Source organism: Panthera tigris, chromosome D4, assembly GCF_018350195.1.
Source record: "Panthera tigris isolate Pti1 chromosome D4, P.tigris_Pti1_mat1.1, whole genome shotgun sequence".
Lineage (NCBI taxonomy): Eukaryota > Metazoa > Chordata > Mammalia > Carnivora > Felidae > Panthera > Panthera tigris.
Window position 1 is genome coordinate 12729203 of NC_056672.1, and position 13821 is coordinate 12743023.

The 13821-nt window shown below is 39.6% G+C and overlaps 1 protein-coding gene across 3 annotated transcripts in view; it reads left to right on the plus strand.

The window, feature by feature from the left end:
• The window catches only part of SMC5 (structural maintenance of chromosomes 5), a 95485-nt gene extending 85768 nt beyond the window's left edge, over positions 1–9717 (plus strand). For 2 of the 3 annotated variants that reach the window (XM_042965309.1, XM_042965313.1), the window contains 8 exons: positions 750–875; positions 3582–3626; positions 4041–4136; positions 4577–4681; positions 4884–5003; positions 5864–6043; positions 6123–6218; positions 7361–9717. In XM_042965309.1, the coding sequence (XP_042821243.1) occupies positions 750–875; positions 3582–3626; positions 4041–4136; positions 4577–4681; positions 4884–5003; positions 5864–6043; positions 6123–6218; positions 7361–7501 (909 nt within the window). In that variant the 3' untranslated portion in view covers positions 7502–9717. The remainder of the gene's footprint in view (positions 1–749; positions 876–3581; positions 3627–4040; positions 4137–4576; positions 4682–4883; positions 5004–5863; positions 6044–6122; positions 6219–7360) is intronic. The other variant, XM_042965310.1, reaches the window with a different exon arrangement.
• Positions 9718–13821: the final 4104 nt, after the last annotated feature.

Consider the following 13821-nt stretch of genomic DNA (forward strand, 5'->3'; position numbering starts at 1 on the left):
AAAACTACCAAACACTATTGAAAGGTTCTCTTTACATTTGAGTACTGAGTTTTCAGATAGGAAACCTATGTACTGTGTATTTCAAATTTTATTCAAGCATGATTATATATAGCTAAGTTAAACTGTTTCAGGAGAAAGCGAATTTAAATTTCAGAGGTCTTAAGGACTAGAGAAATGTCACATTATGTGCTGATAAATTTTAAAGTTTAAGTTCAAATTTACTCTCTAACAAAAGCTGTCAGGATTTTTGAGGTATGGTTTTTAGATGATTTATCAATCGAGATTCCCTAATTTATTTGATATCAGGCATACCTCATTTTATTTCTTTACTGTGCTACAATTCTTCAGATATTGCATATTATATTTGTTATGGTGACCTGTGGTAAGCAAGAGGCTTTGCTACTAGCTCACATGGTGGTTACCATTTTTTTGGCAATAAAATTATTTTTTAAATAAGGTATGTACATTGTTTTTTTAGATAATGCTGTTGAACACTTACTAGACTACAGTATAGTAAATAACTTTTATATATATGACATGTTTATATGTGTATATATAAAATATATATGTTTGGTTATATAGGAAACCAAAAAATTCACTTGCCTTGCTTTATTGTGATAGTCACTTGATTGAGGTGGTCTGGAACTGAATCCACAGTGCCTCCAAGATACATGTATAATGTGGTCATTTCATAAAGTCATCCTCTAACGGTAACCTACAAATTGTCAAAAATGTTTCCTTACACTTAGCAACATTTCATTGAGCTGGATGAAAGCAGACAGAGATTACTGCAGAAATGCAAGGAGCTGATGAAGAGAGCTAGGCAAGTATGTAACCTGGGCGCAGAGCAGACGGTTCCTCAAGAATACCAGACAGTAAGTATAAAAAGTATATACGGCTACAAGTTATATACTCAGCACGTTATTTTTAAGCTCAAAGTGTGTAGTCATTGTAATGTGCCATAAGAAACATACTGTGCTGAAAGAAATAATGGGATTTTCCCATTTTTAAGCTGAATGTGTATGTCATCAAGCTTAATGGATTTTCTTTACTGTCTTCAAACTTGGGCACCAGTTGTCGGTTGTTGCTGTCCCCTTGCCCAATTACCACTACCAGAACATTCATTCTTGCGACCAAAGGCTTTTTTCCCCCAACCTACCCGTAAGAGGTGGGGGCAGGAGGTGGGGTGTAATTTTTTATGGACACATAGCATTGGTAATTAGTTTATAAGAAACAGTAAATAGAGGATATTTAGAAAAAGGCAAAGTGAACATATTTTTCTGGAAATGAGGGTGCTTATTTATGGTTTGATCTTTAGGGCTAACATCTGTTGGTAAGAAAAGGAGAAAAGAGCCTTTCCTCCTTGTATTTTATGTGCTAACATACTGTTGAGTTCAGTTAATAAATGAGATGCTGCCCGTAGTTCACGTTCTACCATGACTTGGGGCCCCGTGACCCTAAGCTTTATCTGCCAAGTAGGGATCACACCTTGTCCAACATACCTACTTCTTGCAGAGTAATGTCTAAATAAAATAGAAAACTACTTTTAAAATATTTAGATAAAATACTTAATTTCAGTAGGTAGTGAAATATGTATTTCCCTATTTCAATAATTAATGTCTAATCTCTATTTTAATAACTAATGAATGTCTACTAAAGATATAAATAGAACTGGAAAAAAACTCATTTAGATTAGAATTTTCAAATCCTCAAAGATTTTACTCTACTGTATCAGACACAGACACCACAGAGAACGGATCTATTAGGGTACATAATGGGGATTTAGTAGCTATGAGACAAATTGTGTGGTTGTTGTTTCTATAAAAATATACTAGAACTTTTCCTAAGTACGTTTAGTTACAAAAGAAGTAAATATTAGTCCAATGTCTGTAGTTTCTTTCAGAGTAGCAGTACAATTCCACCCTTGATAAGTTGTACTGTTTTCGAAAGAAAATTAGAAGATAATTCGTATATTAAAAATGTTACTGATCTATCAGGCCTTGAACTAGACAGATACTTCTCTACTGAAATTTACATCCGAGTGTGGAGGGTGGGGCAGACAAACGAATTAAAAAGCAAATAGATAATGTCGGCTATCGAGAGGTGCTGAGAAGAAAAATAAAACAAGGTAAGAGGATAGAGTGTCAGGGAAGGTTCCTTTGAGAAGATAACTATTTTAGATGATTCCTGAATGCAGAGAAGAAATTAAGTCAAGTGAGTGTTTGGGGAGAAGAGTGTTCCAGGCAGAGGAAATTGCTCCTCATGAAGCCCCGAGGCAGAAGTGTATGCGTCATGTGTCAGTATGGAAGGAATCTCAGTCGGTTGAAACTTGGTAATCCAGGCATAAACGAAGGCACAAGTCACACCATGTAGGGTCTTTCAGCCCACAGAAGGAGTTTGGGTTGTATTTTGAGATGGCACCCACTGGAAGATTATCAAGAGGGATGTGGCTGACGGGCATGTAGGAAAGCACTCTAACTGCCAGCCAGGTGAAGAATCAAGTAGGGACACAGAACTAGTGCAGTGAGACCGTTTAGAAGATTATTGCTTTGGACCAGGCCAGAAATAATAGCAGCAGGGATCGGGGTGGGAGGCTGGAGAAGAGGGAAGCGTGCCAATCTGAGGATCTGTTACTGACAGTAGCAGGACTTGCTGATGGATTGGAGGTGGAGGGTAGGAGAGAAAACCAACCCCTACATTCTGCCGTTGACTGAGATGACGAAGATTGAAGGAGAAATAGGTTTGTTCACATTGGTAGGGAGGGTGTGTGAAGATTTCTGCGTGACCATCTAAGATTTAGGATGCCCGTTAGGGAGTCAGGTGAAGACACCCAGCACATTTAAGTCAAGCACAGGGTGAAAGCCCAGCGGACAAGTCACGTCGACAGCGGATACTTCCTATCTGAAGGGCTGTAGATGTTGAACTGCTTTCGAAACAGTTAAAAGACATAAGATATTAATGTATTATTTCAAGGTCTTTTTCAGAGTTTTAAGATACATTTTGTACTTCATACCACGCGATCATTGCAGGTTGTGCTAGCAACACAGTGTACCGTTTTCCTCCCAGATAGGAAGGGGTCTGCCCTGACTTGTCTCTACCGCCTGGACTCCAAAGGTCGTACAGGTGACCCTCGGACAACAGGGGTTTGAACTGTGAGGGTCCACTTATGTGTAAATTTTTTTTCCATAAATAACAGTGCTATATTTTTCTCATGTTTTTCTTAACATTTCCTTTTCTCCAGCCTCCTTTATTGTAAGAGTACAGTATATAAAACATGTATTATCCAAAATATGTGTTGATCCACTGTTGATGTTATCAGTAAGGATTCCAGTCAGCAGTAGGCTGTGGGTAGTTACGTTTAGGAGAGTCAAAAGTTATACATATATTTTTGACTCACAGTGGGGGTCGGCCTCCCTAACCTTGTGTTGGTCGAGGGTCAGCTGTACTACGGTGAGATTCTGCCGTCAGAGTAACCGGATTCTTAAGATGCTTTTGTCGTTCTTCATAAGTACAGTATAAAGTTCTAACTTCTTGCTCTCTTTCAATGCCCCACATATTCTGGACCCATTCTACCAATTCAGCAAGTACCCACCATTCCAAATGGACACAACTCCTCACCCCCCATGGTATGCAGCACTCATTCTTTTTTCCAAGCTTCCTGTCTCCCCTCTGCCTTGCTTTTCCCTAGCTACTTGCTCTAAGGCCCAGAGACGAAGTCGAGGCCTCTTACCTTCTCTTAACTCTCTTGTAGCTCCTCTAGCATGAACTGATACTTCCCTTAGTCTGTATGATATGTACTGCTTACTGTAATACTCAACATTGATACTCTGCCTTAAGGTGTTACCCAGTGTTAGTCAATATGTTTCGCATTTTTTAAAGAGTAAGCTATTTGAAGGCCCAAAACCCTGTTTAGTTCCTTTGATTTCTTGTATGCTAGCATGCTGTTGAACACATAGTAGATACTCAGCAGAATATTTATTCAAATTGAACTGCCTTTGCTGTACTGTCTGCTAATAATAGACCATTCTTTTCTTCTTTAGGCTTTCCAGGATCTTCCAAACACGTTGGATGAAATTGATGCTTTATTAACTGAAGAAAGATCAAGAGCTTCTTGCTTCACAGGACTGAATCCCACAGTATGCTTCTTCCCCTTTGGCCTCCCTCAGGCACCGCCACTCTCCCCACACACCCCACATGCACGCGCGTGCACACACTTCGCTCCAGTGCCGGCCTCCCACTCTGTACTAGAGCTCTTGGTAATAATAAGCTAGACAGCAGGAACAATGTGCTTTAAATGCCAGATTCTGAATCTATTAGAATTTTAAATAGACTCTTCCTAAGGAACACACTGTTCTGTGCCTTTCCTTTATAAAAAGAATAGTGGGGCTAACCTGGAATACTGCAGCGTCTATTTTTTTTTGAGGATGAAAAACACTTTCAGTACAAGAACATAAATGAGTTGCATACAAACAGTGTGACACAATGGGCATTTTCACTTCACGTTTTAATTGATGCACAATTCCCTGTAATTTTATCCTTTGGTAGATTTGTCTTCAATAGTCTTTTTCCCTGGCAGGTCGTTGAGGAATACACAAAAAGAGAAGAAGAAATAGAGCAATTAACTGAGGAACTAAAGATAAAGAAAGTTGAACTGGATAAATACAGGGAAAACATTTCACAGGTAGTTATTTAACCTTTATCTTTTCTTCTGTTGCGTGCTCACCATTCATCCCACGGGAACATAGAACGGCGCACAGTGAAATTACATGGAACAAATAGTTACACATGTCCTCGTGACTAGATTGATACTCCATTTCTTAGGGGCAGTTTTCTATCAATATAGTAATACTTCTTTTGTGTTTTTATATTGAATTTATTTGCAGGTAAAAGAAAGGTGGCTTAATCCTTTAAAAGAGCTCGTAGAAAAAATTAATGAAAAATTCAGCAATTTTTTTAGTTCCATGCAGTGTGCTGGTGAAGTCGATCTGCATACAGAAAATGAGGTAAAACTGCATTTCACGTGTTTCCTGGCGAGTAGTTTTAATTATGTGCTGAGAGTACGTGTGAATTGTTAATTGTAGAATGAGGCCTGTGACAGTTTTGCTTACTAAAAAATCGCTCAAAGGAAGGAAAATAACCACTGCGGGAGTCCATCGCGGTCACTTGTGTTTGTGTGTGTGTGTGTGTGTGTGTGTGTGTGTGTGTGTGTGTGTGTGTGTGACATTTGAGATCAGTCGCTAGCATCTTACTGACTTTTTGTATCCAGGGAGGTAATGGTTATTTGGCTCTGCGTGAATTGATTTATAAATCCACCACTGTCCACATTACAACATTCCTAAGCAGATTGGCAAACTTCACTGAAATACAGTGTATTAGTGGTTTCCGTTTTTAGCAAGAGAGAGTACACAGGAATGAAAATATTTGCAAATTTGTTACTAGTTTCTTGAGCTGTAAGTTAAGGCATTGCAAGTATAGGTAAAATAATTTCCTTTCAGAAATACATCAAGTGATCAACTGGGATTTGCTTTAAAATAATTGAAAAAAGGAGTTGGGGGAATTATAGATGAAACAGGATGATTGTTTAATCCTCACAGTTATTTTGTAAAGCAGGTACTATACCTCAGTTTTCTTTCTTTTTTTTTTTTTTTTTATTTACAAATAAACTGCAACAACCAAGTATCAAAGAACTAGTTGCCGTCTACAGGCCTTTAGGCATCTTCACAGATCTGTTGAAATAAAACTACAGTCACTAAATTTTACGGCTTTTCCTCTTCTAATGGATTTATTCAGTCTCTTTTCGAATAGTAGTATGTAAGTGCCCGAGAAACCCGGAACCTTCAACAAGTATGTGAACGTTTCACAGGAGGACTATGATAAGTACGGCATCCGGATTCGAGTCAAGTTCCGCAGCAGCACGCAGCTGCATGAGTTAACTCCACACCACCAGAGCGGGGGTGAAAGAAGCGTGTCCACTATGTTGTACTTGATGGCCCTTCAGGAACTCAATCGATGTCCGTTCAGAGTAGTTGATGAGATCAATCAGGTGTGGAGCTTACTCCTTTACCTGGGTTTTATTGCATCTTGTGGTGGATGTAAATGTAATCGGTATCATTGTTGTTTAGGGAATGGACCCGATCAATGAACGGAGAGTGTTTGAAATGGTTGTAAATACTGCTTGTAAAGAAAATACATCTCAGTACTTCTTTATCACACCAAAGGTGGGTAATCAGTAATCTTAAAGAGCTCATGTAACTCCGAAGTCCCCTGTGGCTTCATCATGTAGCAGATTTTATGGCCCAATACATAAAGGTGAGCAGAAATACTCCCACAAAAGGAACTCCAAGGATTACAGTAGTATTTATATTACTAAAGGGGACAAGTTCCAGTGACATACTTAATCAGAGACCTTATTATTGCAAGAAGAAACGTAGGAGGCATAGAATTATGTTCTAGAACCAAGATTTCCTCCCTGGTTTTGGCACTTACTCCTTCTCTAGATAAGTTCTCTGTTAGCACTTTTTACAAGCGGCAGGGGATTCCACACTCAGACCTGAGATGCTCATGTCCCCAGAAGGGCCCGTCCAGGGATGCACTGCCCTTCACCGTTCACCAGCACCGCTGCCCTGACCCAGAGGAAATCGCAAGTTAAGCCACCGTCTTCTTTTCTCACATTAACTTCGATAAAAGCAGAATCATCCTTACAGAGAATTTTCCGTAAGCTAGAACCATTACAACAGGAAATTGTCTTTTGTTACATCTTGTGCTGTAGGTGAATGGTAAGACCAGTAAACTCAAAGCCGTGTTTATTAACGTTACTGGATTTTCTTTTTAAAACTAAGTATGCGTGAAGAATTTCATTGGCAAGTCCATCTTAAATGCACATTTTTATTGAAGAGTATAATCTGTCTTCTGGGTCTGGCACAGACTCTCTGGAATAGCCAGACCTGCTCTGTTGTCTACCAAACACCCTGCCCTTAAAAACCCACCCCTCCGTCACACACTTTTCAGGCTACCAATCTTTCACGACCGTACAAGTTGCTTGTGAAGTGTTTGTGGATAAATGAGTGAAAGAATGGATCCCAGGGATGTTCTGAAGGACTTACTTCCAGGGTCAACCTAGGAAGCTGTAGGATCTTATTTGGCCTGGGAAATACTGACAAGGCATGTTGATCATTAGGCCGGGCTTCAGGCACGCTCGCTCAAGGAAGGATCACGGTCTGGCAGGGTTTATGTTGAACTGAGAACTTCAGAAGTATTTCATTTATGTTAGAAATAAAGTAACATTTGACTTGACCCACCACGTGAGGCCGGTAAATCGTGCTTAATATACGGCATTATGTGCCCCTTTGTTTTAACACAGCTCCTGCAGAATCTTCCTTATTCTGAAAAGATGACTGTGTTGTTTGTCTACAACGGTCCTCATATGTTGGAACCTAACAGGTGGAACCTAAAGGCTTTCCAGAGGCGGCGGCGGCGCATCACGTTCACTCAACCGCAGTGAAAGTAGAGGGCGACAGCTGTGACGTTTCTCTGGTTAAATCCTGTTTCTAAGTGTGGCTCGCTTGAATAAAAGGAGATTCACTAAAGACTAAGAGATCAGTCATTTTTGGAAACCTGTTAAACACAAACGGGTTGATGATTAGAGACCGTAGTAACTTCTGTCTGTGGAACATTATCCCGTAGTAGAAATTAGTCTTCAGCTTTTGTTGAACTTGAGTCCTTGGCCCTCTGGCCGTATGTCACGGGGTTCCCACGATAAAAGGTGTTGACTGTGTTACATCACAGGTGCAGGGGAAGTGTGGTGGGCCTGCTAACCTCCAGCTAGAATTCCAGAGTAACTTTAATTACTGTCAGAGTCTAAAGAGGACTCTGCAGCTCAAGTCATAGTTTCCTCCCAGTGTTCTATTTAATTTTTTAAAAATTGATACGGAAATGTCTAGACTAATGTATAATAGTTTATGACAAGTCTATTCATTTCTTCCTATTAAAAAGGATTACCTTATCTCCACTAGGAAATGTGATTTTATGGGCCTTTAAAAAAACTTTATGAAACTTGACACTCTAATCGTATTGGTATCTCAAGGGGAAAAAATGCTGGGCTTCAAAAATGGTAGGACTTGTTTGAAATGCCACAAGGTGGCCACTAGATGATGCAACATACAGCAAAAGATTGACAGAAGAAAATCAAGTTTTTAAAGAATAACCCTGTAAAGTGTGTGTGGGGTGGGTTTGGTTTGTTTTTTTTTTTAATTTAAAGTCAACTGTATTTTACATCTTCAATTTCTAAAAGCATTTTTATAATTATTTTTAGAAGGGTTTTTTCTTAAGATTTCATATACTGGTTTCTACAGTTTATATTTGAAATTTCTCAGTGTTATGTCAAGAGTGAGGGAAAGCATTGATTTGTTTCAAAACATACTGTTTCTAGAACTTAAGCTTTGAGGTCCTTCCTTACCATGTTGATCCTACCCCACTGTCCTAGAAAATCTAGTTTGAACTGTTTTCTTTGAGCAGGGAAGAATTAGAGAAGCATTTGTTTATCTCTGAGTTACACTAATTAACAGTGCCAAAACAGTTCTATTCTTTTAAAAGATGAATTTTGTGAGATAATGGACGAATCCAAGAACACGTCTCTCTGAACAACGGATTGGATCTGTGCCAGTCATGACAGAATTATTTTTTTGACTTGGTAGCTTGAATAAATTGCAGAATTGCATTCAGTTTGTGCTTTGTATATTCATAAATAGCCATGGAAATTTATATTCTTATTAGGTCAAAAAATAATGAACTGCAAGTCTATCCTCTCACTTGGACATTTTCTCTTTAAAAAGGTATTTTTTTCTTGAAAAAATTTTAAAAGAGCCTTCTCAGTCTAATGCATGTATTATGAAAATATTTTAAAAAACATTTTTACTGGTGTAACAACTCACGTAAACATTGAAAAACTTGGTAACCTATTAAAGGGACAGTGCTCCCAAATGTTTCTGTTGTTTAATACTTTGCTTTCCACCAAAATATCTTTACTGATACATGCTTACTGTCCTGTGTTTTGTGTCTGAGTGCCAACCATCTTCCTTCTGCAGGCAGGTGACCCGTGGGCACGCGGAGCTTGAAGATGAGTTGTGTTTGCAAATCAAATGGTCAAGTTTATTGCAATTTACATATGCCAGTAATTATTCCATACTTTGTTTGTAAGCATTTTATATTTCTCTACTGGACAAATATTTAGTTTTACATTGGATTTTGAACTGTAAATGAAAAATTATGTATCATTTTAACATATTAATAAGAGAATAAGTCTAACACATTATATTCTCAGCCACTTAAAACTTCATATATTTTCTGCAAGGGTTGATTTCTAATTACATACAAATTGTACAAACGCCAAGTGAAAGTCTGATTTGATGAATAAAATATTCAAAACCTGAAGGTGACAAGTATTTTTAATGAGAAAATCCTCATTAATTTGCCTAAGGAGAGAGTCTCTATTCAAAGATTTTTAGTGTTCAAAGTAAAGATTTTTTGCTTTCTGATTGTCTTTTGGACACGTGCTTGTTTTCTTTGGAGTATGAATCTTTAGTCTGTGAAAAATGTAATTCTGTCCTGCCATAGTGTGTGTCTGCGTGCGTGCGTGTGTGTGTGTGTGTCACTGGGGAAAAAGACCTCTGTGGGAAACGCTTTGTTGGTAATAAATGCATATTTTCATATTCTTTTGGAGTATGGTGTTTTTTATTTGAGAGAGAGAGAAAGAGAGTACATACGCGGGCAAGTGAGTGGGGAAAGGGGAGAGGGAGAGCAAGAATCCCAAGCAGGCCCTGTGCTGGGCATGGAGCCTGGCACGGAGCCTGACAGAAGGCTGGATCTCACAAATTGTGAGATCACGACCTGAGCCAAAATCAAGAGTTGGACACTCAACTGACCCAGGCCACCCAGGCACCGCTGGTGTAGGTTATTTGAAGTGAAAACTGTTTTCACACTTTCAGCCTTATTAAGAGTCATTTTGTTTTTCGAATTTAGTGAAAAGCCAGTCTGTCTGGTGTGCTTTTGCCTGTCCATGTTCAAAACCCATCAAATATTTAGTTCTTTGCCTGCCTGCAAGGAGATTACAGTCTAACGGAAGCAATGAACATCATGAAAAAAGGTTTCAACCATCTGAGGAAGCCACCTTACAACACGAGTGGCAACAGTTTTTAGCCTGAAGCCCTAGATTTGCTAAAAACGTTCACAAGAATCATTTTTGTCTTCATACATTAAGCTCCTGTCTTGACTCAGTTCCCTTGTTGCGAAATGAGAATACTTCATATACAGAGCTGTCGAAGGGAGCAGGTGAGCTGAGGGGCGTCAACGGCACCCGGCATCCTAGTGGCACTTCATCAATGTCTCATTTTTTTCTCCAGCTTCATTGCAGTTTTGTAATTTAAATCTTAAAAAGCATAATATACGGTGTATTTTACACATGGAGGTCTGAGAATTCCCTTTCAAGTGAAGTTAACGTAGAGTTCTATTTTATCAATTGTGTCAGTTTTTCAAAGGACAGAGGCACCTGTACGCTTTGAGGGAGCCTTTTGATGTAGAGATAAAATTATTTTCTTACACCTTCATGAAATTTGAATCCGGTCGATGAGCTACCCTCAAGATACTCCACTCTGTCTCGTTACTGTATACTCACACCATCTATTTTGGAAAGCTTCTAATTAATACGCTTTGCACATTGGGGAGATTTGACTTTATTGACCATTCGGGCTTATTTTTTATTCCCGGGGGAAAATTTGGATTTGGGGGGGGGTTGTTGTTGAGATAGGACTATGCCCATGTTGCTCTGAAATTAGTTAATTGGCGATTGGTTGGAAGATTTTGTTTTTTTAGGTTTTTGTTTTTGTTTGTAGCCAGCTTTGTTTAACCCCAAAGAGAAAGAGCATGACTGCTCTGCCTAGATTCATTCTAGAGGGTTTGGAGAAGCTGAGAGGGGCCTATGGGCAGCTTTCAGACTCTGGGCCCCAGCTTCATCTGAGACACTGAGACGCAGGCTGGCTTTTCGGGGGCAGACTGCTTTAAATCGTGCCTCACTTTTCTGGTCACCCATTAAGAAACTCGTTATTTCCTTTATTCTCTTGGGAGCAAGCTTCCACACTCGGGTGGTGTCCAGGCCCACATGTGAAGAGGGGTGGGGGAAGGCACAGTGCCAGGGGGTCCCTTCATTCTTGCCAAATACCCACTGGGGAGTAGGTTGAGACACATTATTTCAGTGTAAAAGTTTGGGGACAAACTGTCCAGTGTTATGATAGAATAATAAATTTTAAGTTCTCTTCGTATTATTTACAATCTTCACGTAGTGCCAGTGTTGTCTGACCTGTCATTTTTCACCTTCAAATATTAGCTGTTAGGCTGGAAACAATCTTCCAAGTGGCTTAGATCATTCTCTTCACAGTCTTAAATCATGAAGGGGAATCGTTGGAGTGATTAGGCTAGCCCCGGTAAGCCTCAAGTTACTTTGTAAACTAGATGGAATAATAATCTGTTTATAAGCTGTATTGTACTCCAAGTATTTCCACCCAACAACCCTTTAACTGTAGATCAACAGAAACTTAGCAATGGTAAGACTTCTGCAAACTTTTACTACTGGTAAATGGGAGAGGTGAGGCTGAAGAAACAGGCTTAATTTTTTTTCCAGGATACCGTGCTGCCTTTTTATCAAGATACCTTGCCTTCTGGATTGTTGGGAGCTACCCCGTAAACAGTTGTTCCGGTTACGTAATGCACGTTGTTAGGGCTAAGGCACTGCCGCTCCAATCAATACTTATACCTTAGGTCAGGTGCAAGTTCTGCTGTAACAAAAACCCAGATAGAGCTTAGATAAGATAGAAGTTTATTCTTTTCTTAACAGAGCATAAGCAGTCTGGGATTCCTCACCCAGTTCCCATTGTGCTGCTCTGCCATCCTCGAAACTGGGTTCTTTCTCATGGTCCAAGGTGGAGCTGCTTCAACTCTTGCCACCATTTGTATCCAAATGATCAAGTTAGGGAGAAAGGGGTAAGAGGAAGACACAGTCACCCCTTTTAAGAGAACCACATGCAAGCGGCCCATGTTACTTTTGTTCTTCTCCTGAACTGAGTCACATGGTCTGCACCACACTGGACTAGGTCATCTTTAGCTATGTGTCTCTTTTCCTAGTTAAACTCCAGCCACTCTGTTAAAAAGGGGAGAAGGACTACAGCTCAGTAACAGTATCATGAGCCAATCCAATCAATGCCCTCTCTCCCAGCACTGATGGATTCGCGCATATTCCATTATTTATATATTCAATCTTCATTTACATGTACTACAAGCAAAACACTCGCGTATGTATTTTAAGGGAAAAAAATCAGACTTGCATACAATTCCTCTCTCAAGAAACACCCTAGGGTAGGGATTTGATTCGAGATGGGGACGTAGGAAGATCTCGAACTCCCTTCTTCCCACAGGCACTGAGCCTACAGCTACATAAGGAACAATGTCCTCAGAATAACCTAAAAGTTGACTGAGCAACACCTACACATTGGACAAAAAAGAAAACAAGTCAAGAGTAGGAGAGGCTGGGACACAAACTTGCCACAACCCCCACCCCAGGTGCAGCGACCTACAATTAGGACAGAACTGCAAGCCCAGAGCTTCTCCCTGAGTAGTGAAGGGCTCAGCTCAAACCCACCAGGCACCCCAAATTTTAAAATGTGCACCTGAGAGATGAGCCCCCAAGACATCTAACTTTGTAAACCAATGGGGCTCGCAATCCCCCAAACACACAAGACTAGCAATCTGAGAAACAGTTGTGCAAGGGCTTGTGTGCTTGCACTCACCTGCCCCAGGGCCCAGCTCAGACACAGCTGTTTGTGCCTACACAATACACAGAGCCTCATCTCCTTATGTTAAAGCACCAGCTTGAGAACCTGGCATCACATTTAACACACACATTTAGGAGCCTGTGGCTTATCTTGTACATGAATTCACTTCTTCAAGGCTAGAAGAGGTGGCTGCTTCATCTAACGCATAGAAACCAACAGAGAATTAAACAAAATGAAGCAACAAAAAAGTAGGTTACAAATTGAAGAACAAGATAAAAACTCAGGGAAAAAACTTAATGAAATGGCAGTAAGTAATTTACCCATTAAAGACTTCAAAATACTGGTCATAAAGAAGCTCACTAACCTGGGGAGAAAAATGGATGAATACAGTGAGAAATATAACAAAGAGATGTACAGTATGAGAAAGCACCAAGTGGAAGTATTAGAGCTGAAAAATACAATCACTGAACTAAAATACACACTAGAGGCATTTAACAACAGGTTACATGAAGCAAAAGAAAGAATCAGTGAACTCAAAGACAAAGCAGAACTCACCCAATCTGAGCAGCAAAAAGAAAAATTAAAAAAAGTAAAGATAGCTTAAGAGCCTTATAGGGCAACAACAAATGAGTTAATGTTCGCATTATGGGAATTCCAGAAGAAGCACAGAGAGGGGCAGAAAGCTTATTTTTTAAAAATAATGGCTGAAAAATTTCCTAACCTGGGGAAGGAAACAAACATCCAAATCCAGGAAACCCACTAAGTTCCAAATAAGATGAACCCAAGGAGACCCACACTAAGACACATTATAATTAAGATGTCAAAAGTTAAAGATAAGGACAAAATCTTCAAAGCCAGAAGAAGAAACAAGTTGTTATGTACAAGGAAGCTTTCAGAAGACTATCAGATTTTTTTCAGCAGAAACTTTGCAGGCCAGAATAGGGTGGCATGATATATCCAAAGAACTAAAAGAAAAAAAAAAACAAAAAACAAAAAACCCAAG